This window comes from Panthera uncia (genome assembly GCF_023721935.1).
Source record: "Panthera uncia isolate 11264 chromosome C1 unlocalized genomic scaffold, Puncia_PCG_1.0 HiC_scaffold_3, whole genome shotgun sequence".
NCBI lineage: Eukaryota > Metazoa > Chordata > Mammalia > Carnivora > Felidae > Panthera > Panthera uncia.
The window spans coordinates 54,681,325-54,703,044 of record NW_026057584.1 but is presented as its reverse complement, the minus strand read 5'-3'; the positions used below and the strand labels follow the sequence as shown (position 1 = coordinate 54,703,044).

The following is a 21,720-nucleotide window of genomic DNA, read 5'->3' as shown; positions in this document are numbered from 1 at the left end:
AGAAGAATGATTAATACTGTAATTAGTCTAACTGTGAGGTTGATTTAAAATTATTTGTTTATTGGCTTTTTACATCAGATGAGTAATGCTAGGAAGTACTGTGTGTATGAACCCACAAGACACATCGTTTTGAAAGGTTTGGCTTTCAGAGAACAAGGATGTATTGGAGTAACAATTCTAAACTTTGCCCCAGTAAGAAATGATTACAAAGATGATGGACTAACACATCGACTTCCCAAAACTTCACTGTGTATGGCTGGTGGTAGACTTTTAAAGGTTTGAGATTTCAGAAACAATGGTGTGTCTTTTCTCCTGTGCCTTATAGCAACCCTGCTGTATCTGAAGTGTTCACTCATTTGTGTAGGCATTTGGTCATTCATTCATCCGTCCATGTAGCAAAGTCTCTGGAGTATCTATCTATCAATATGCACCAGTCATTATTTTGGACCCAGGAATGGTAACAAAGAGAGCAGGAATCATAACTGGTGAAGTCTCTGGGAACAGATAATAAGCCAATAAACAAATAAGGTAACTATTGAGTGAGGTAAGAGCTGTGAAGGGAATGAAAAGAACATTGTGCTAGAAAGTGACAGAGATGGTGCCTATTTCAAGGCAACAGGAGCCGAGAACTGAAAAATGATTTGCTGACTGCATGTTCATGTTTGGAGTACTGAATTTAGAAGCACTGTACAATTTATTTAAACAATACCTAACAAGTTCAGCATGTGAATTTATTTCCAAATGTCTTGTTTTTTTTGTTTTTTTGTTTTTTTGTTTTTTTTGGTCGGTACTTTAAGGTTAAAATCTCTTGTTTTGTCAGTTTGTAAAAACTGGAGGAAGTCCTTGGGGGAAGAGTACATATGGGAACTTGCTGTGGTGTATTTGTAATTCTCTGCAAATCTTAAATTGTTCCAAAATAAAACACTTAAAAGAAAAAACTGGTGAGGAAATACCAAAATTTGTAGCAAATCAAACACAGTGTTGCTTCAATTTGCAGAGATGAGGTAGCTAGGTTTAAACAGGAAGGTCCTGTGGGGAGAGTGGCGCGTGTTGAGAATTTATTACTTAAATGCTCTCGTACTTGTCCCATCATGGACTGGACCAATTTCCCCCCGGTTTTTGATCCTTAATTTTATCTTCTTAAATTTCAGAAATGTAACAAAACTTACCAATAAAGTTAATTTACATTTTTCCTTTTTTAAAATAATTCATGCATTTTCTTGAAATCGTCTTGGACTATGTAGGGTGTTATGTTTCAGTTGGATATTAGCAAATCTTTTTCACATGGGGCTTTTAATAAAAAGTTTACCCTGATCAAAGCAATCCCCTCTACCCTTTATCCTATTAATATTTTTCAGTTTGTGTATTTCTAAACATAAAGTGTCTTCTTTTTTACATGTTAGGGGAGATAGAGAAATCTGAAGTTGGCAAGAAGCATTAAATTCAGAATCTCCTCTGTGAATGCTTGCCAGCTGCAGTGTGGATTAACAGCCCTGCCATGGGAAGCTGTTGGGGAATCTACAATCTTTAAAAGTACTTTGCAGTATTTGGTCCCAAGAATGCTTACTCATCTTCAATAACCTAGTTCAAGGATCAGCAAATTATAGCCCACAGGGCAAACCTGGCTTGCAAGCCTGGCTTTATAAACTAAGTTTTAGTAGAACATAGCCATGCTTATTCATGTGCTCATTTTCTATGGCTGCTTTTCCACTACAATGGCAGTGTTGAGTAGCTGCAGTGAGACCGTATGGCTCATAAAGCCTAAAATATTTTGTTTGGGCCTTTACATAAAAAGTTTGCTGACCTCCGATGGAGTCAGATGGTGACTGGATTATCTCTGCCCATTTCAGAATCTGGGATCCAAAAAATGTTGCAGTTGCAGGGATTAGTAGACAATAGAGTCCTGTTGGGTTATGATAGAGCTTTTTGCTTTATTTTATTTCATTTTTAAAAATGTTTTTATTTAGTTTTGAGAGAGAGCGAGTGCGAGTGGCAGAGGGGCAGAGAGAGAGGGGGCAAGGGATCTGAAGCGGGCTCTGTGCTGACAGCAGAGAGCCCAATGTGGGACTTGAACCCACAGACTGTGAGATCATGACCTGAACCAAAGTCAGACGTTTAACTGACTGAGCCACCCAGGCGCCCTGCTGTATTTTCTTTTTTATTCATAGGTGGAGATACTGTGTTTGTAGTAAAAATACTTTTTCATAAGCTTTCTAATGTTTTTAGTAACAGTTTTGTAGTATGAAGCCCATTTCTATAAATGTTAAATGCTAAACACCTTAGTTATCAGTTGAAATTCTTATTATATATATATTTTTGAATTGCTGAGGAACAGTTTTAACAATTCCTTATTTTTGAGGCTTTACATCTATTACTTGGGAGTGACTGTGTCTAATACTATATTATTATTCCCTAGTGTTAGTGTTAGGTCATCGAAGAACAGGGCCCAGCTGGCGATCCTTTACACCTGTGTCCAGAGTCAGGCTTGTTGAAACAGAGTGCTGGACAGAGTGCTCACAGGTTTTGACCCACTAGTATGGACAGGCGCAAGAATTTGCATTTGAAATGAGTTCCCAGGTGGCATGTTGGTCCCGGATCACCTTTCAAAACCTCTGTAGTAGACAGCACTGGTATTTCCTAAGCTTGGGATTTGGGGAAAAGTAGCTTTTTTCATCTCAATTCAATATCAGGTGACACATTAAAACTTCCTTTGAATTTCTTTTTTTTTTTTTTTATTTTTTTTTTTTCAACGTTTATTTATTTTTGGGACAGAGAGAGACAGAGCATGAACGGGGGAGGGGCAGAGAGAGAGGGAGACACAGAATCGGAAACAGGCTCCAGGCTCCGAGCCATCAACCCAGAGCCTGACTCGGGGCTCGAACTCACGGACCGTGAGATCGTGACCTGGCTGAAGTCGGACGCTTAACCGACTGCGCCACCCAGGCGCCCCTCCTTTGAATTTCTTAAACTTCCACTCATCATCTTTGTGGCAGGACTCACTAATGAACCAGGTATCATTTTAATACTTTTTTCTGTTTTCCAGTCCCAAACTTCTGTTGCCATTGCCTCCTGGCCTCACTGCTCTTGGGTTTTACTTTTTAAAAAAAGAAAATCTCTTTACTGATGTTTTCAGTGGAATTTTGGGATGAAACAGATTCTGTCTATATTCAGTCTGCCAGATTTACCCCAGTGTGGTGTGTGTGTGTGTGTGTGTGTGTGCGTGTGTGTGCGCGCGCGCATTTTAAAGTACTTCTTTCTTTTCTTGATTGTTGTAAAATCCTGTGAAGTGAGTTGGGAACTCAAGTATTTTCTCTGCATAAAAGAAACCAAGGTCCTGAGACACAAGATCTTGTGATCTGCTGGAAAAGGAAGGCTCCAGCTCAAGCTTTTTGACTGACATCCATTTCTTTGTTAGTTGTACCATGAGTTTGACACTATCTGGACCTCAAATGTAGTTTGTCAAACTATTAGGACCCCTATTATTTCACTTCATATCAGTGTCTCAATTATTTTTGATAATAAAATAATCTTAAGTGTGTTATTTGATCGTTCTTTTATATTTAAGTGTGGGCTTATTTTTAATAAGGATATGCCCCAAATCCATTTAAATACATGAACTGGTACATCAGTTTCTATTTTGTGGATTTTTGTTAAATTATGCCCCCTCCCCAAATACTCTTGATCCTTTTGATGGAAAATTAGCAACCTTTTTCATAGGGGCTTTTAATAAAATAGTGTCATGGATCAAACCAGTCTCAAAATTAGTACTCTGGAGACAGGTGTCCTGAACCTGCTCATGGAGGAAGTTGATGTTCTCGTGGGTACAGTGTGTCCTCAAATCTGCTCCCTGACAGTCATTTGGAGGAGGGGCTCAGAAGAGGATGCATAATAACAGTAACCATTTTACACAAATAATGGCATCTGCTTCTCACAACTTCATGAAATAGATATTTTTATCCCTGTTTTTAAGTTTATTTATTAAAAAACTTTTTTTAACATTTATTTATTTTTGAGAGAGAGAGAGAGAGAGACAGAGTGTGAACAGGAGAGGGGCAGAGAGAGAGAGGTAGACACAGAATCTGAAGCCAGCTCCAGGCTCTGAGCTGATGTGGGGCTGATTGTGGGGGTCAAGATCATAAGATCATGACCTGAGCCAAAGTTGGACGCTCAACCGACTGAGCCACTCGGGCACCCCAATTTATTTTTAGAGAGAGGAGAGAGAGCGGGAAAGGGGCAGAAAGTGAGGGAGAGCGAGAATTCCAAACAGGCTCCTTGCTGTCAGTGCAGAGCCTGATGCAGGGCTCAGTCTCACGTACCATGAGATCATGACCTGAGATGGAATCAAGATTCAGACGCTTAATCAACTGAGCCAACCAGGTGTGCCTATCCCTATTTTATAGATGAGGAAATTGAGGCATGGAGAAATAAAGTAAATTGCCTGATGTTTGATAGCTAGGAAATAACAGAGTTGGGATTGGTTTCAGACCTAGGCAATCCATGAATTTTTTTTTTAAGTGTAAAAATAGAAAGAAAAAACAGCACAGGATATATGCAGTGGAGTACTGACAAACATTTAAAAATCAGCTCTCTAAAAAGGGGGAGGATGCTGATTTGCATGGCTTACTTCTATCATGGCCAATTTCAAGTTCCCAAGAGGATGTCTCTGGAGGCTGGTCTAGCAGGCAAGGGGCTCCTGAGCCTGTGTAAGCTCGCTCCAGCCCACCACCAGGTGTGTGCAAAGATTACCACACCCCAATTAAATGAGTACATGATGCTGAACTGCCTGGGGCCTGGCAGCAAATCCTCAGTTATTGTCAGCTGTTCCTTCTCTCCTGTGGCAATGAATGAGCAATAATTGAAACTAACACTCATGCTGAATACCCGATGCAAATAGAAGTATGGGCACCCTGATATGTAGGTAAAGGTCTACATAAACATTGCTATTCTGGAGGGATGACAGTTTTTTAAAATTCTGCTTAAGGCTCTTAATCATGAAATATTTGCGATTAGGTAGATAATGGCTAGTCAATTAGGTAGGTGGCAGGTGCGGTAACTCTGTGCAGCTAGGCTAATTCATCATCCGTATTAAAAGAATTACACTACTGCCTCTCTTCCTATTCCTAATGTATGACTCGGCACCAGGGAGAACAGAGCAGATAATGCCCCAGGCCCCTAGAGTACCATTAGCAGGTTGGTGGGTCTTTTTTTAGGAAAACCCAGAGGTTTCCCCTTGGGAATGTTGAACTCTGTACAGTCTTTCTCTCTATTGAACAGAAAGGGAACTCCACTCTGCAAATCATTTGGATTATTTTTGGGTTCTCTTTGGGCAAATATAATAAAATCCAAGACCTGGCATGAGGGGGTTATCTCAGGCAGCCTGTGAGCACAGTCAACTGTATTTAATGTATATAATGAGGGCTTAGGTCTTAACTGAAATGATAAGCCCAGCAAACAATCGGAGTGGTTTTTGTGGTCCCTGATATCCGACTGCAACGATGAAAGTGACATAGTCCCCACCCACGAAGATTATACAGAATCGGTACAAATAAACAGTGCGGTGGTATTCAATAATATATGCATGCATAAATATAGACGTAATACAGATTGCAGTGACAATTCTAATTGATTAAGAAAGATTTTGTAAAGAAAATGAAACCTGAGCACAAAATAACACAAAAGTGATATTTGCATATTATAAAAGTTATTACAGGTGATAATACAGGAACTTTTTTATTTTTGTAAAATACACATAAAATTTACCATTCTAACAGTTTTTAAATTCTAAAGACATTCACATTGTACTATAACCATCACTATGGTTTGAATGTTTGTGTTGCAACAAAATTCATATGTTGAAATCCTTATTCCTGAGGTGATAGTATTTGGGGAGGTGATTAGGTCATGGGTGGGTCCTTGTGAGTGGAATTAAAAGAGACTCCAGAGAGATCCCTTCGCCCCTTCTGCTATGTGAGGACAAAACAAGCAGATGACCATTTATGAACTAGGAAAGTGGGTTTTTACCAGGTACCAGATCTTCTGGTGTCATGATCCTGGACTTCCCCAGCCTCCAAAACTGTGAGAAATAGATGCTTGTTGTTCAATTTTTTCTTTAACATTTATTTATTTTTGAGAGAGAGAGAGAGAGACAGAGAGAGACAGAGTGTGAGCAGGGGAGGAGCAGAGAGAGAGGGAGACACAGAATCTGAAGCAGGCTCCAGGCTCTGAGCTCTCAGTGTAGAGTCAGATGCGGGGCTTGAACTCAAGGATCATGAGTCATGACCTGAGCTGAAGTCAGATGCTAAATCAACTGAGGCCACCCAGGCACCTAAATCCTTGTTGTTTTTAAGCCACTTAGTGTACGGTATTTTGTTAATAACAGCACAAATGGATTCGGACAACCACTTTTTAATTGAAGTATAATTGACACAGAATATTAATTAGTTTCAGATGTGCAACATAGTGATTAGCAACTCTTTGTGTTATGCTGTGCTCACCACAAGTGTAGCCAGCACCTGTCAGCCAGTGACCCCATGCTGTACCTTTCATCCCTGTGACCTATTCATTCCATAGCTGGAAGCCTGTACTACTCGCTCCCCTTTATCCATTTTGCCCAGCCCCCAGCCCAGAGAACTACTTTCTTTCTCGAGAACTTTTTCATCTTCCAAACTGAAATTCTGTACTTATTGAACCCAAACTCCGTTTCCCCCTCCTCATGGACACTGGCAAACACCCTTCTATAAATCTGACTCTGTAGGTACCTAATATAATTTGACTACTGTAGGTACCTAGTATAAGTAGAATCATACAATATTGGTCCTTAGGTTACTCAGCATAATGTCTTCGAGGTTCATCCACATTGTAGCATGTATCAGAATTTCTGTTCTTTTTAAGGCTGAATTCTATTCCATTGTATAGATGTACCACATTTTGTTTATATGTCCATCTGCTGATGGACACTTGGGTTGCTTTCACCTTTTGCCCATTATGAATAATGCTGCTATGAATATCAGTGTACAAATATCCGTTCAAGTCCCTGACTTCCATTCTTTTGGGCGTATACCCAGAATTGGAATTGCTGAATCATATAGTAATTTTATTGTTAATTTTTTGAGGAGTCACCATACCATTTTCAATAGCAGTGTGCCATTTTACATTTCTGGTAGCAATGTATCAGAATCACTTCTGGAACATTTTTAACCTAAGCCATTTTGTCGGCTTTAAGCCAACTCTTCAGCATAGCTCAGTACAGGAAATTCATCTAGAGAACAGGACATTTGCCGCTACTCAAGTCATTTGGTGTCTCAGTAAAAGTTTATACACACTCAACATGGATTAATGAATTATTATTTAAGATCACAAGGCAGAGGCAAAATCTTTGATGTTTCCTGTCGTTGCCAAAAAGTCCCCACTGTGCTGACAATCAGTACCTATTAGCAGTCATGGGAACCATAATTCCCAATATTATCTTTCCTGTTAAAATATGAATTATGACATTACCAAGCTTCCTTTCAAAACATGTTAGCAAGAGTCAGAAACCAAATAATGAATGAAAAAGTGGCTGACAAATCTTAGAAAATTAGCATTGGCAAAGTTATTGAGGTGATGGTACCAAAATGGCCTTGTCAAAACTGGCTGTGGCACATGCTCCCATCAAAATCAAATGTCCTGTGATCGCGTTATGTTAAATATGTTGTACAGCTTTTGTGCCCATGGATTGTCTTTTAACCTGTACTGGTAAGAATCCTTTTAGTAATATGAACTCCCAAGGATGTACTTTTTTTAGCCTTTTGATAATCCGATGAAAGCTATTGAATATCTCCCTAGGAAAATATGATGCTTGTATGCCCCATACATTTCATATCATTTAAGAACCTCTATAAATTTGTATTATACATCAGTAATGTACCATCCTGTAAAAAAAAAAAAAACCAAAAAACTAGAGTTCTCATTTATTCATTGATTTATTAGTAAAATAAGGGTAAATAGCAGTGAAAGAATTTGTTTCATGGGCTTTGAGGTCAAATAGATTTGGAAACCAAACTAAGGACCCTGTTTAACAAACCTCCTAAATCCTACTTTTGTCATCTATACACTATGAATAACAAAAGAGTTCCTGGATGGGAAGTAGGACATCTGGCCTGCTGGGTTTTTGTTTGTTTGTTTTTTTTTAATTTCTCTTTTTATTATTATTGTGTTTTTTGGTTTTTGGTTTTGAGAGAGAGAGAATGGGGGAGGGGGAGAGGAAGAGGGAGAGAGAGAATCCCAAGCAGGCTCCATGCTGTCAGGGCAGAGCCTGACTCAGGACTTGATCTCATGAACCATGAGATCATGTGCTGAGCCAAAATTAAGAGTCAGTTGCTTAACCAACTGAGTCACCTAGGCACCCCACAACCTTCTCATTTGATTCTCTACTTGAAATAGACATAAAATAGAACATTTTAACATGTTTTATTTCTATGTATCCAGAGTTTATATGTCTTTATTATTTGTTTTTAGGTTTATTTATTCATTTTGATAGAGAGAGAGAGACAGCACAAACAGGGAGGGACAGAGAGAGTGAGAGAGAATCCCAAGCAGGCTCATCACTGTCAGCATGGAGCCTGACACAGGGCTCGAACTCACGAACTGTGAGATTATGACCTGAGCTGAAGTCAACATTTAACCAACTGAGCCACCCAGGCACCTGCTAAAACTTTATTTTAAAAGCAATTTTAAGTTTACAGCAAAATTGCAAAAAGTAAAATTGCAGAAAGTACAGAGGATTTCCACAACCTTCCTGCTCCCCACACATAGCCTCTTCCATTGTCAACATCCCACACCAGAGTGGTACCTCCATTACAATCAATGATGAGCCTACACTGACAGGTCATTTTCACCTAAAGTCCATAGTTTACATTAGGGTTTACTCTTGGTGTCGTACATTCTGTGGTCTGGACAAATATATGACACATATCCACCAATACAGCATACGTAGAATAGTTTCACTGTCCTAAACATCCTTTGTGCTTCACCTATTTTATCCTTCCTCCACTCTCCCACTCCCAACCCTGGCAACCACTCATCTTTTTTTTCTGTCCCCATATTTTTGCCTTTTCCAAAGTGTCATATAGTTGGGATTATATAGTATGTACCATTTTCAGACTTGCTATTTTCACTTAAAAAATGAAGATGGATGGATGGATGGATGGATGAATAGATAGATATGCAACCAGCTACATTACTGAAAGCTTGCTTTCTTTTCACCCCTTCTGGTTGACTTTCATTTGATTCTCATGTGCATTTAATTTTTAAAATCTTTTTTATTTTTTACATTTTATTTTTGATGGGGCTGGGGGGAACAAGTGGGGGAGGGGCAGAGAAAGAAGGGGACAGAGGATCCAAAACAGGCTCTGCACTGACAGCAGAGAGCCTGATGCTGGGCTTAGACTCACAAACCATGAGATCATGACCTGAGCCAAAGTCAAATGCTTAACTGACAGCCGTCCAGATCCCCTCATGTGCATTTCAGATGAACAATTATATTGTTCCCTGGTTAGCATTCTCAGAGCACAGTGTTAACAAGGTAATAAGCAGTATGATTATTTTGTTGTTGACATTGACGAAAATGGTACTGATGTTTCACCATTGAGCCTGATGCTAGATTGATTTATGTGCCTGTGTGTGTATGCTTATGTGTTTATATATAAACAATGCACATAGAAAGGCAACTATTCCCAGGTGCCTGGGTAGCTCAGTCAGTTAAGTGTCCAACTGTTGATCATGGCTCAGGTCATGATCTTGTGGTTCATGAGTTTGAGCCCCACATCAGGCTTTGCATTGCCTGCTTGGGATTCTGTCCCTCTCTCAGTCTCTCTGTCTGTCTGTCTGTCTGTCTCTCTCTCTCAAAATAAATAAATATAACAACAACAAAAAAGAGGTGTGTGGGTGGCTGAGTTGGTTAAGCATCTGACTTCGGCTCAGGTCATGATCTCAGGGTTCATGAGTTTGAAATCCACATTTGGCTCTCTTCTGACAGCACAGAGTCCACTTCAGATCCTCTGTCCCCATCTCTCTATGCTTCCCCCACCTCAATATAAATAAACATTAAAAAAATTTTTTTAAAGAAAAATAAAGGCAACTATTCCAATATTTGTTCAGAGTTCTTAAATGTTTGGCAATGGATATTAAATGGTGTACTTTTTAAATCAAGATGATTGTAGAATATTTAGCCTTTGGATTATTATTAGTTTTAGTTATTTATTATAGATTGCAACAATTATCTAATAACTTAGTGTCTTCTATTCCTTGGTTATATACTTTTTATAACCTTCTTTCTGTACTTATGGTTCCTGTTTTTCTACATATTTAGAAATGAAAGTATACGTAAATAATGTAAATTAGTTGATAAGTCTAAGACATTTATTTGTTTATATTTTTCTTATATTTGGCTTTTCTAATTTCATAAATTATAAAATTAATGCATTTTTGTTTGTTCATTTATTTATTTATTTATTGAGTAGGCTGCCCACCCAGCACGGGAGCTCAACGTGGGGCTTGAACTCATGACCCTGAGATCAAGACCTGAGCTGAGATCAAGAGTTGGATGCTTAACCAGCTGAGCCACCCTTGCGACCGGTTTTTATTCTTTTGTATTTAATAATGGAAATGATTAAGACCATGAATTTTCCTTTCATTATAGCTGTAGCTATGTTCAACATTTCTAGCATATTCTTTGATTGCTTTTACCCTAGTCTTTCACCTGTGAGTTAACTGGACAATGCACTCCATCATTCAGAAAGAAAGGGGAGGGAGGTGAGGGACAGGACTGAATGCTTTTGGTTTCTGCTCTGTTTTCAAATGTTCTACAATATCAATGTGCTTGATTTTTTCTTCAACCTAAGATGTACTTAGGAGAGTATATTTTTGAACTTTTTCTAGAATTAACCCCTGCTTGCTTCCAATGTTTCATTAATATTTAACTTACTGAATTGCTTCAGAGAGTGATCGAAATTCAGCAGTATCATTAAGATCTTATTTTGATTTGCTTTTTACTAATTTTGCCTGATAAAGATTTTTTTTATTTTCTAGATGAAGATACTTATTTATATTGTTAAAGATTTTATTTTCCAAATTGAAGTCTTCCTTATGTTAAGGAATATTTTTGAATACTATTCCTTTTCTTTTTTGGTTTTTGTCTTCAGGGCGATCCATATCTGTAGATTCAGGTTCTATTATCTGTTAACTTTGCCTGCCCTTTTTTCCATTTGCAAGATGATTTCCTAAACTTTATCTTTTAAACCTACCTCTTGACTAGATTTTTCTGCAAAAGTGTTCAGTGTTTCATTAATATCATTTTAATTATTTTAAAATGATGGTGTCATCATTTGTTGCCTTTATTTCTTCCTTACCTTTACTAGTTCCCTCTGCTTCTGAACCTGTCTTATTTCTTATTCAGAGAATTTTCTTTTTTTTTTTTTAATTTGTGAAAGTGTGAAACAGTGGTGCTCTAAAGCTGCCCTCTCTTCTACTAGGATTAGCATTCCAGATCAGCCCTCTAGTTACTTCTTGCACATAGTAATTTGCTCTCTTATTGGGGGAATATATTTTATAGTGTTTTATACACACACACTTTTTTTTTTAAACTTTATTTTTCTTTAAATGAGATCTGTTCCTTGTCAAAAGAATATTTATGCCAGTTATCCTTTGCTTCTTTAGTGTTTAGTTAATTAGCATTCAAAGACTATACTTTCAGGGATCATTTCTATAGTTCTTTACTTAATTAGCATTCACATCCTCTGTAAACTCACCCTGGAGGTCTAAGTGATGTTGTAGAATGTAGGTCTGTCCTGTTCATTTCCTTGGTAAAGGATCTTAGGAGAGTAGAGAGTGACCAGAGTTTTCATCAGTCACAATAAGAGAAGTCTGTTTGTATGCTCTTTTCCTCGTTAGTTTTTTAAATAACTGCGCTAGAAGCCATCTTGGCAGGGAAAGCTGTATTTTGGGGGTGCTTTGGAATATGTCCATGATGCTCTTTGGAAGCCAGGACCAAGGAAAGCAGCAAAAGATAAGGCAGGGCCATGTTCTTGAGTGCCAGGAGAGCTGTGCCTCCAGGCCTAGCAACGCTGTTAATCTGTGGTGAGGCTTTTCCCTGGGCTTCTTGCTCCTTGCCTCTCTTATCTAGAGAAAATAGGTGGAGTTTGCCCGCTTTTCTTCTTTTAACACCACTTTACTGTCTTAAGAAGGGAGATATATTTGGTTTCATACATCATGGTTTGGTTGTGAGTAAAGTGATCCTTACATTTTATGGCATTTATTCTTTTTTTTTTTTAAGTTTGTTTCTTGAGAGAGAGAGAGAGTATGCACAAGTAGGGGAAGGGCAGAGAGAGAGGAAGAGAGAGAGAATACCAAGCAGGCTCTGCATTGTCAGCCTGGAGACCAATGTGCGTCTCGAACTCACAGTGAGATCATACCCAGAGCTGAAGTTGGACGCTTATCCGACTGAACCACCCAGGCGCCTCATGGCATTTATTCTTTAGTGAAAGTACTTGATTTTTTTATTTTTTTTAAATCCTTTTAGCCTCTGCCTTTTAGTCATTTTCTAGGAAAATGTTTATCAAATATCTTATACCACCATCTTTTTTTTCTTTTAGAAGTGATTGGCTTATCTTCATGAAAGCATTCCTCGATTTTCTTTTTCTTTTTGTGCGTTAATGACCTTAGAAATAAAAAGATTCCCTACCCTCTCTCTATAAGGGGAAAAAAAAAACTAATGTAAGTGACATTGTAATGACTGTAATATATAATGATAATAGGCATTCATTGCTCTGGTGATGATCTTGATCGGAAAACTAGTTTATTCCATCCAGCAGTACAATGACATTTGCACTGATAAGATCAGTTGATGATAGGATTGCCCTGTCCCTGTGGCTTGTGCCACATCTACTGTGGCTCCTCTTGATTCTCTGTAAATAGTCATGCAGATGTTGAAAGAGACAAACCATCAACAACCCAGATACTAATTTAAAACACAACCTAATATCAAAACCATGAAGGACTAGACCCTAATTTTATGAAGGCTGCATCCCAAATTCAGGAAAATAGTGACTGAGCCAGGTCTTGATTGTGGCAGACCTCAGCTGCTGTTGCAGAAAAGGAGGCTGTTTGAGAAAGAGCAGAAAAATTATTACTTAATTCTTCCAGGCTATCCTCACACTTGGAGATTCTGGTTGGCCCCGGTCAGAAGTGGTATCAGCTCCTCCATGTTGTGTTAGAATACTAAGTGTAATTCTCTAAAACTTCAAATTAAATCACCAAGATTGGGAAAAGGACTAGGAAAAGAAAGTTTTGAGGTGGGGTGGTGTGGGGGAGGTTTTATATTGCAGGGGCGACTAGAAGGGTACCATTTTACTCTTGACTGTCACATACAGACTGTAGGTTCCAGCAGGATTTAGAGAAACTTGAAGGGAAACAGAACGTTACAAGGGAAATTTTATCTTTCACAGTAATGGCAAATATAAAACTCAGTTAAAACCATCTTAAAATCAGTATTATAAGGAAAAGCAGATTATAAAGGAAAAGCCATCAGGCATTGAAAGAAACAAAGAAGAACCATAAAATAGAAAGTGTAGCATGATTTGGCAGGCATAAGGCCAACTATTAGTTATAATATTAAATGGAAATGGGAAAAATATCGCTAATATTAGATTTTTTGAACAACTCAACATGATCTTTACTACAGGAATACATAATACAAAGTGATACAGAAACTTTAAATGTAAAAGGATGGACGAATTTCACTAATCACTTGCAACCAGAAAGAGAGCAGATGATACCAAATAAAGCAAAAAAGTATTGAAATGAATGAAGAGGGTCATTTTATATAATAATCAAACGCAACCGAAATTATTACGAACTCTCCCGTGATAAATTTCATTGTTTCAAAATATACAGAATATAAACGTACCATGGTATATCCATGTGGTGGCCTCATGCGTAGTGATTAAGAGCCATGATACTAAAGCTCCTTTGTTCACAAAGAAGGCTGTTACCAATATATTGTTGGTTGAAAAAAGCATATTGCAGATAGTTTGGACATTATTTTCCTACTTTGGTTAAGATAGAATCAAATGTTAACTAGGGTTATTTTTAGGTTGATGAAACTAGAGTCAATTAAAATATTTATATCTGAGCTTTTAATCTTTTTCTATGGTGAATATACTAGATTATTGACCCAAGTATTTTTTGTTGCCTTATATTGGATGCTTTATACTTTCATGCATCATCAACCTCAGTTTAGCCATGTGACCTGTTTTGGCCAATAAGATGTGAGTGAAAGTGACATGTTCCACCTGCACCTAAGAACTGTCTTATGGTTCTACCTTCATCACTTGGGGGTTGATACAGGGTAGAGCTGCAGCTGAACTCCACAGGACATGTAAATAAAACATGTAAATAAACCTTTCTTGTAAGCCCTTGAGATTTTGTGGTTGTATATTACCACGTCACAACTCAGCCCTGCTGACATCGTCAAGTTCCAGATGTTTTTCTGAACACATACAATTTATAATGCTTGTGAACAGCAGCTTGTAGAAGTCTTCCTTGACACCTCATGCTTTAGTCAGGTCTCTAGGTCGTAAATCTGAATTTTATGTCACTCAGTGTAAATGCAAATGTTATAGCACTTACAAACAATTGTAGTGATCCCACTGATATGAATGGGGAAGAAGACAGGAAAATCAGATGTTCAGCTCTTGTATTGCTGTTATTTGCAGCAACAATATTTTTCTCATTGAGTATAGAAATTATGTTGGTATTGATTTTAAAATCTATGGTCTTTCAAAAAACTAAATAAAATAAAATCTATGGTCTTTCTTTACCTTGGGATTTTGTTTAGGCAATTTCTGAAAATGTGCTTTGATAGAGATGAAGTAATTTTTTTTAATGTCACACTAATTCTTATACTTTACGAGTAAAGAGTAAATAGGTATAACCTACTAATAGAATTTAGACTTACTTTTGTAATACACTTTGAAATAGAGCAGGTGATTAAACACTTGATTGATAATCAGATTGGAATGAACTTTAAAGGTCATCTCACTCAACTTTAGGTACTCAAAATCCTCTTTGTTAAAAAAAATCAGAAATTAATAAAACAACAGTAATGTCAAAAATGATTCTTAGGGCGCCTGGGTGGCTCCATCCGTTAAGCGTCTGACTTCAGGTCATGATCTTGTGGTCTGGGTTCAAAACCCGTGTTGGGCTCTGGGCTTACAGCTCAGAGTCTGGAGTCTGCTTCTGATTCTGTGTCTCCCTCTCTCTCTGCCCCTCCCCTGCTTGCTCTCTGTCTCTCTCAGAAATAAACCTTTCTTGTAAGCCCTTGAGATTTTGTGGTTGTATATTACCACGTCACAACTCAGCCCCGCTGACATAGTCAAGTTCCAGAGTGAATTAAATTCTCTAAATCGCCTTTTCTTATTCTTGGTATTCTTCAAGATATTCATAATTGTAATTCAACCAAAAGATTGCGTTTTCATCATCAACAACTTACCCTGAAAATGTCATTTTAAATTAAAAACCAAGGTATTAGCATTTGGTATGTATTAATGGGGAAAGTGCAGTTGGGAGTTGGGCGCAGTTAAGAAAAAAAAGTTCAAGGGGCGCCTGGGTGGCTCAGTCAGTTAAGTGTCCGACTTTAGCCTAGGCCATGATCTTACGATTCGTGGGTTCGGGCCCCAGCTTGGAGCCTGGAGCCTGCTTTGGATTCTGTGTCTCCCTCTCTCTCTGCCCCTCCCCTGCTCATGCTCTGTCTCTCTCTGCCTCAAAAATAAATTAAAAACATTAAAACATTTTTTTTAAAAATCAAAAGAAAAAAGTTCAAAAGAGGAAATGTTGGCTCTTGATGTAGCTTGGATTGAATTTACTTCCAAATGGATAACAGTCTAATTGGTTTGGTTGTTTCAACCTCATCCCTTGGGGACACGTGAATACCTCTCAGAACCTCCATACTTTTAGCTCAAGTATCAGCGGCTTGTAAGACATCTTGCACCAGAAAGTACTTCAAGTCAGAGACCTGAGCAGTGTTCTTGCTTTCTGTTTGCTGGCATCACAGCTTGGCTTGAGAAATTTCAGTCACGCTTTAATTAGACTATCTTCACAAAACAAAAGGATTGGATGATCATCTATCGCATGTCGGCATATCACTGCCTTTTGACAATACTCAATGCAAGCTGATCTCCAGCCAAGGAAAGAGCACTGCAGCTCTTTACATTTCTGTTAGTCCAAAGACTAATTTTGTTTCCAGAGAAAGTTTTCCAATTTGGGGGATAAGTGGTGGTGACAATGAAGTTGAAATCTGAAGAAAGGATTTTAAGTTTTATTCGCTAGAGAGTCCAGGTCTCCCAATTTAAAATAATTTGCCTTTTAATTATTGGGATTGTTCTTTTGAATCTTCTATGTAACCAGGTAGCCATTAAAGTCCTGATTAACACATTCAGGGCCACATAATCCATTAACGTACTGTTGCAGATTTAGAAAATAATAACTATTTGTAGGCCTGTATAAAATGTACCTGCACTTGCAGAGTTTACATGATCTGTACATAAATCATACAATACATTTATATCAGAAACATAATCTTTAAACATTTGTGTAAAGCCTAAATTTCTTTGAGCTAGGGACTACATTTCCAAGTGTTTATCTCCATTTGAATGCCTCAGTTATACCTGAAACTCATTGGGTTGAAACCATGCTCGTGCCTTTCTGCCAATCCTGATTTCCTTTGGCCAGACCTCACTCAGAATACCAGAAACCTAGGAGTCTTCCTCAACCCTGTCTTCTCCTCTTCCCCACTGCCCCCCTTCATACCCTGTTACAGCTGACGAGACTGGATGCTGAATTTCTTGCCAGCTCTCTAATCCATTATCTCTTGCTTCCTGATTGGGTCTCCCTCACCTTCTGTATTTCCCCAATTTGGTTCTCCTCGTGGCTATCAAAGTATCCTTTTATTTATTTATTTTTTAAATGTTTATTTATTTATTTTAACAGGGGTGGGGGCAGAGAGAGAAAGAGAGAGAATCCCAAACAGACTGCACACTGCCAACACAGAGCCCAATGCAGAGCTCAAACAAACTCACGAACCACAAGATCATGACCCGAGCAGAAACCAAGAGTTAGACACTTAACCGACTGAGCCACCCAGGTGCCCTTCAAAGTATCCTTTTAAACACACAGATCTCGTTATAGCACACTCCTTTATGGCTTCTTATGCCTTAATGATAAAAATAGAAAAGTTGAACATGGCTGACAAGGCCTTGCCCTTGCCTCTCTCTGACCCATCATGCCACTCTCTGATCATGATGGGCAGCACTAATTTCTTGATCATACCAAGCCAAATATCCAGGCACCTGCTTAACTCATGCTTCTCCTTCAGACCTCAGCTCAAACACACTGGATCAGGGATACCTCAGACCTCCAGACCCATCGAGTTCCTCTCACCATGTATCCTCAGACATCTTTATTTTTTTTTTTTGATTTCTTGATTGACTGTCTCTTCCTCTGGACTCAAGTTCAGGTCCCATTTTTCTTTAGCCTTAAGATTGCTTTCTGATCATTGCCAGGAGCTTTCTTTTCCAACCTGCACTATAGAACTTACCGAAGTCTTCTGTGCTTCCTTCAAGGAGTACTATCATTAAAATAGGGGCTAGAATTTGGTTTTCTGTTTTCTTGGATGAAGAAAACTTTGGGTAAGCTTTTCATCTTACACCGTCATGCTTACCTTAAAATTTTTTCTTTTAATTTTAGTTTATTATTTTTTTAAATGTTTATTTTTGAGAGAAAGACAGAGCATGAGTGAGGGAGGGGTAGAGAGAGAGGGAGACACAGAATTCGAAGCAAGCTCCAGGCTCTGAACTGTCAGCACAGAGCCTGATGTGGGGCTGGAACCCACAAACCACTAGACCATGACCTGAGCCAAAGTCAGTCACTTAACTGACAGAACCACCAAGGCGCCCCCCTTTTTTTTTTTTTAATTTTAGAGAGAGAGTGTGTGAACAGGGGAAAGGGACAGAGGGAGAGAGAGAATCTTAAGCAGGCTCCATGCTCAGTGCAGAGCTTGATGCAGGGCTTGATCCCACGACCCTGGGACCATGCCCTAGGCAGAGATCAATATTCAGACACTCAACCAACCTAGCCACCCAGGCTCCCCTAAAAAATTAGTTTTTAACAACCTGTGTTGCCAATTGAACGATGCTTTTTTCAGGCATAAGTTTTTGGTCCTAGTACTTACAATGCAGGCTTTCTTTATTTGAATCCAAGTGAAAAATGAAGTGGCTCTTGGTTGAGGATAAATGGAAGGAAATCTGAGCATTATCCGGTTTCAGAACATGCCTGTCAATCTGTAGGTACTTGAAAGCCTGTTGTTTTCTGAGCTGAGAATCATATGTAGATGTGCTGTGATCTTGAGGTGCAAATAACTGAGTATGTGTATTCTTGATCCTTCCTAAATGCTGGATCACACAATGCATAAAATGTGTGAACCCTTTTGCCTTTTGTATCTGTTTTGTGTTGGATTTAACATCACATACATGACTTGGCTGAACTCAACTGAAGACAGACATGGGCTGAGCTCTTATGATCCATTGGGCAGGGAAATTTAACTTTCAGGGGAAGAAACTGATGTACTTTGGGTACTTTGGCCTGAGGGACCATGTAATCTGCTTTAAAACAAAGAGAATGGTAGGGAAGAATATGACCTTGGCATGTGGTTTCTTTCCATTTTCCTTGTTGACAGCCTTCTTTTTCATATTAACACCATTAGCCTCCACGTAAAATCTAGAGGAAGAAGAAGTATTTCCTAATGTGTCAGAGTTCTTCCTCTCACTACGTGTTGGTATTTTTCCTAAATATAATGACTTTGTATTTGTATTTTAATTACATGAGGTTTTCTTGCTTCTTTTGCTTGTAGGTATTTTGGACGCCTTCACTATTTGCCTTCTGTTTTCTAGTCAAACCTGATTCATGAAATGGAACTGAAGCTGAAAATTCATCTACTTCTTTGTCTGTGAATTGGAGACACGACTGGGATGGTCTTAAGCGCATACAACTAGACTCCAACTGCAGCTATGAGTTCAGACGAGAAGGGCATATCCCCTGCTCATAAAACATCCACTCCAACCCACAGAAGTGCCTCTTCTTCAACACCCTCCCATAGGGACAGTCGGCAGGTAAGAGAATATGGTCCAAAGTGCACTTTGTTATCTTATTCAAATACGGTACCATTAGGATATGGTGGGCTTGCTGATTAATCCTGAAATTTTGTTGTGAAGATTTTTATTCCACAGGAAGGCTCACTGTTTTCTGTAGATCTACGTGATGATGCCATGAAGATCCTGTTCTTGTTTCTCTGTTATTTAGGATCCTTTTTGAGAGTGTAGACCACAGGCAGGGTGGCTAGGAGAAGCCCTGCTTTCCTCCTCTCTGGGCACCTGAAGAGGGGGAACTGCTTCAGAACTTAAATGCTCTGCTGTCTATTCGTGGAGGTGGAAAGGGATGTGAGCCTGCCAAAGGCCTTCTTCCTACCAGTCTGTCACTGGCCTGTCCCGCACAAACTTCTGTTTGGGTTTCGTGGAATCTGGTTAACAGTCAGATTCAGGAATTAGGATACAAATAAAATTGTAGCATTGGGGAATTAAGAGCAGTGAGAGCTCAGGTAATGCTTAGAGCCAACAGAGAAAATGAATTCTTATTTAATTATCCCATTGAGCCAATTCTGTACATTGTTTTTGTTTACGGAGGTACTTTGTTGCTACGTCAGTGGCTGTTCTATGTGCCAAGGTTGTGGGGGAATCGGCCATATGGATTTTCTTCATTTCCCAAACAGGCAGCTGTTTTGCCCAGCACATGTCTCAGTATTGCTCTTTGCCGTTATGACATTATCTTGTGATAGGATTTTTTGTTGTGTAACTGGAAATTCACAGTAAACAGGTTTAGTTAACTGTTTATAAAAATTTCCCTTGTGAAGGATATTCATTGAGTAAATTATTCTTGCAGGAGTTTTCCTCCCTATTCTGTGTGTTCAAGGTATATTGTCTAGTTTGTAGCACTATGAACATGAGTTCATTCATGGTCCATAGCATAGACTTGGGTCTTGAGACAGCCAATCCAGGTGTGAATTCATTCTTCTAGATGGTGGGGAAGCACTGTTGAGGGAGTGGGGTCCCTTAGGGAACTTTCAGTCTGTCTACCTTCCCAGCACCCCCTCCTCCCATTTCTAGCAAGAGATTCATGGGGAATCTGTAAGAATCAGAGATTCCTTACATGTGTATCTTTCATAGATTCTAAGGCAGATATTTCTGCTGCAGGTATTTTTGACACTGGCGCCCCGCGTTATAGAGTTCAAACAGGACATCTACGTTCTGTTCATGAGAAGCAGTTATAGCATTAACTAAATCTGTGATTATACCCAATTATAACATTTACTGCACTGCGTTCGTATAGTAAAAGAAAGCAAAAGTACCATGAATGAAAGTACATTTATATTAAATAGCAACTACATGTTGAGATGCTTTCTAAGTTTGCAATTCCAGTTTATCCTTTACCTGCCTCTCTGTCCTTTCTTGTTATGGCTTCTCCATTTTTTCTTTGCCCTGGGCATTTGAACCAAGAGACATTTTAAGCAGTGTGGCCTTCCTGGCTGCTGCGGGAAGGATGGGATCGACCCAGGTCACCCTGGAGAATTGTGGCAAATGGAAAAGACTGATGAGGGCTGCGGAAACATCTGTCATGCATTGTTGATCTGCCTGTTGCACCTGAGCTCCAGGGCCGCCGTGCAAAACAACAGGGAAAAACTGAGACCCGAGGCTGCAGAGGGAGTCTGAAGGAAGAATATGGGACTCCTGGCTGGCTTGTGAATGACAAGTTTTATGATGGGAATAAAGTAGCGTGACTGTAAATTGATAATGAATTTTAGAAAAGTAAGAGACAATGTTCAAATGGTTGTTGTCTTTAAGGAGAGTTTAGTTTAGTTTTTGTTCATCTCAGTGCAAATTCTCCCCAAAATACTTTCTTCTCTGCTTCCTTCCTGTCTCCTGTTTTGTGTCTTGTTCATCTCTCTCAGGGGAGAGAATAAAGAACAATTGTAGTTCTGTTTTTTCTTCCTTATCTCAATCACTTACTAACATCCAGGTTTTTATGGAAATCGGAAATTCGAGTGATCCTGTGATGTAATATGAGGCACTGGTTTTTATATGCACCTATTTTTGTGTGTGGCTGTTTTCATAGTGAAGGGACATAGAGGAGGTGTGATAAATTAGCCTTCATTAGATGTTACCATTCTCCTGGTTTAACTGACATCTATGCAAATGAAGGCCATCATTCATGCAAATGGATCGTATAGGACATGATCTAGCACATAGCTGAGAATTCAGCGATGCCTTAATGCACATGGCCTGTCATTCCCAAATTCTGGTTCTAGATCACTAATTAATTGATTGGACATTTCTACTTTTATTTACCACTGCATCTTAAATTAATACATATAAGCCCGTTTGCTGTCAGGATAATCATTCTCTTGTGGGCCCAGGGTCAAAGCCATTCCTTTCTCCTTTGATTCTCTCACATTCAGTAGGTGAACAAATTTTATTGATTATTTCATCCTTTATAATGTGATCATTTCTTTCTATTTGCACTGTCCACTCGCTAGCCCAGACCCTCATCGCCTCCACCCAACATCCTGGAGAGTACTCT

General features: G+C 38.9%; 1 protein-coding gene and 1 pseudogene across 5 annotated transcripts in view; both read left to right on the top strand.

Annotated features, from left to right (window-relative positions):
• Nucleotides 1-21,720, top strand: part of OSBPL6 (oxysterol binding protein like 6) — a 213,226-nt gene that overhangs the window by 101,571 nt on the left and 89,935 nt on the right. For 3 of the 5 annotated variants that reach the window (XM_049615958.1, XM_049615955.1, XM_049615957.1), the window contains one exon: nucleotides 18,941-19,199. In XM_049615958.1, coding sequence (XP_049471915.1) covers nucleotides 19,098-19,199 — 102 coding nt within the window. In that variant the 5' untranslated portion in view covers nucleotides 18,941-19,097. Of the gene's footprint in view, nucleotides 1-18,940; nucleotides 19,200-21,720 lie in introns of those variants that run through there. The other 2 variants (XM_049615956.1, XM_049615959.1) reach the window with 2 other exon arrangements.
• Nucleotides 11,716-11,820, top strand: LOC125912043 (uncharacterized; annotated as a pseudogene).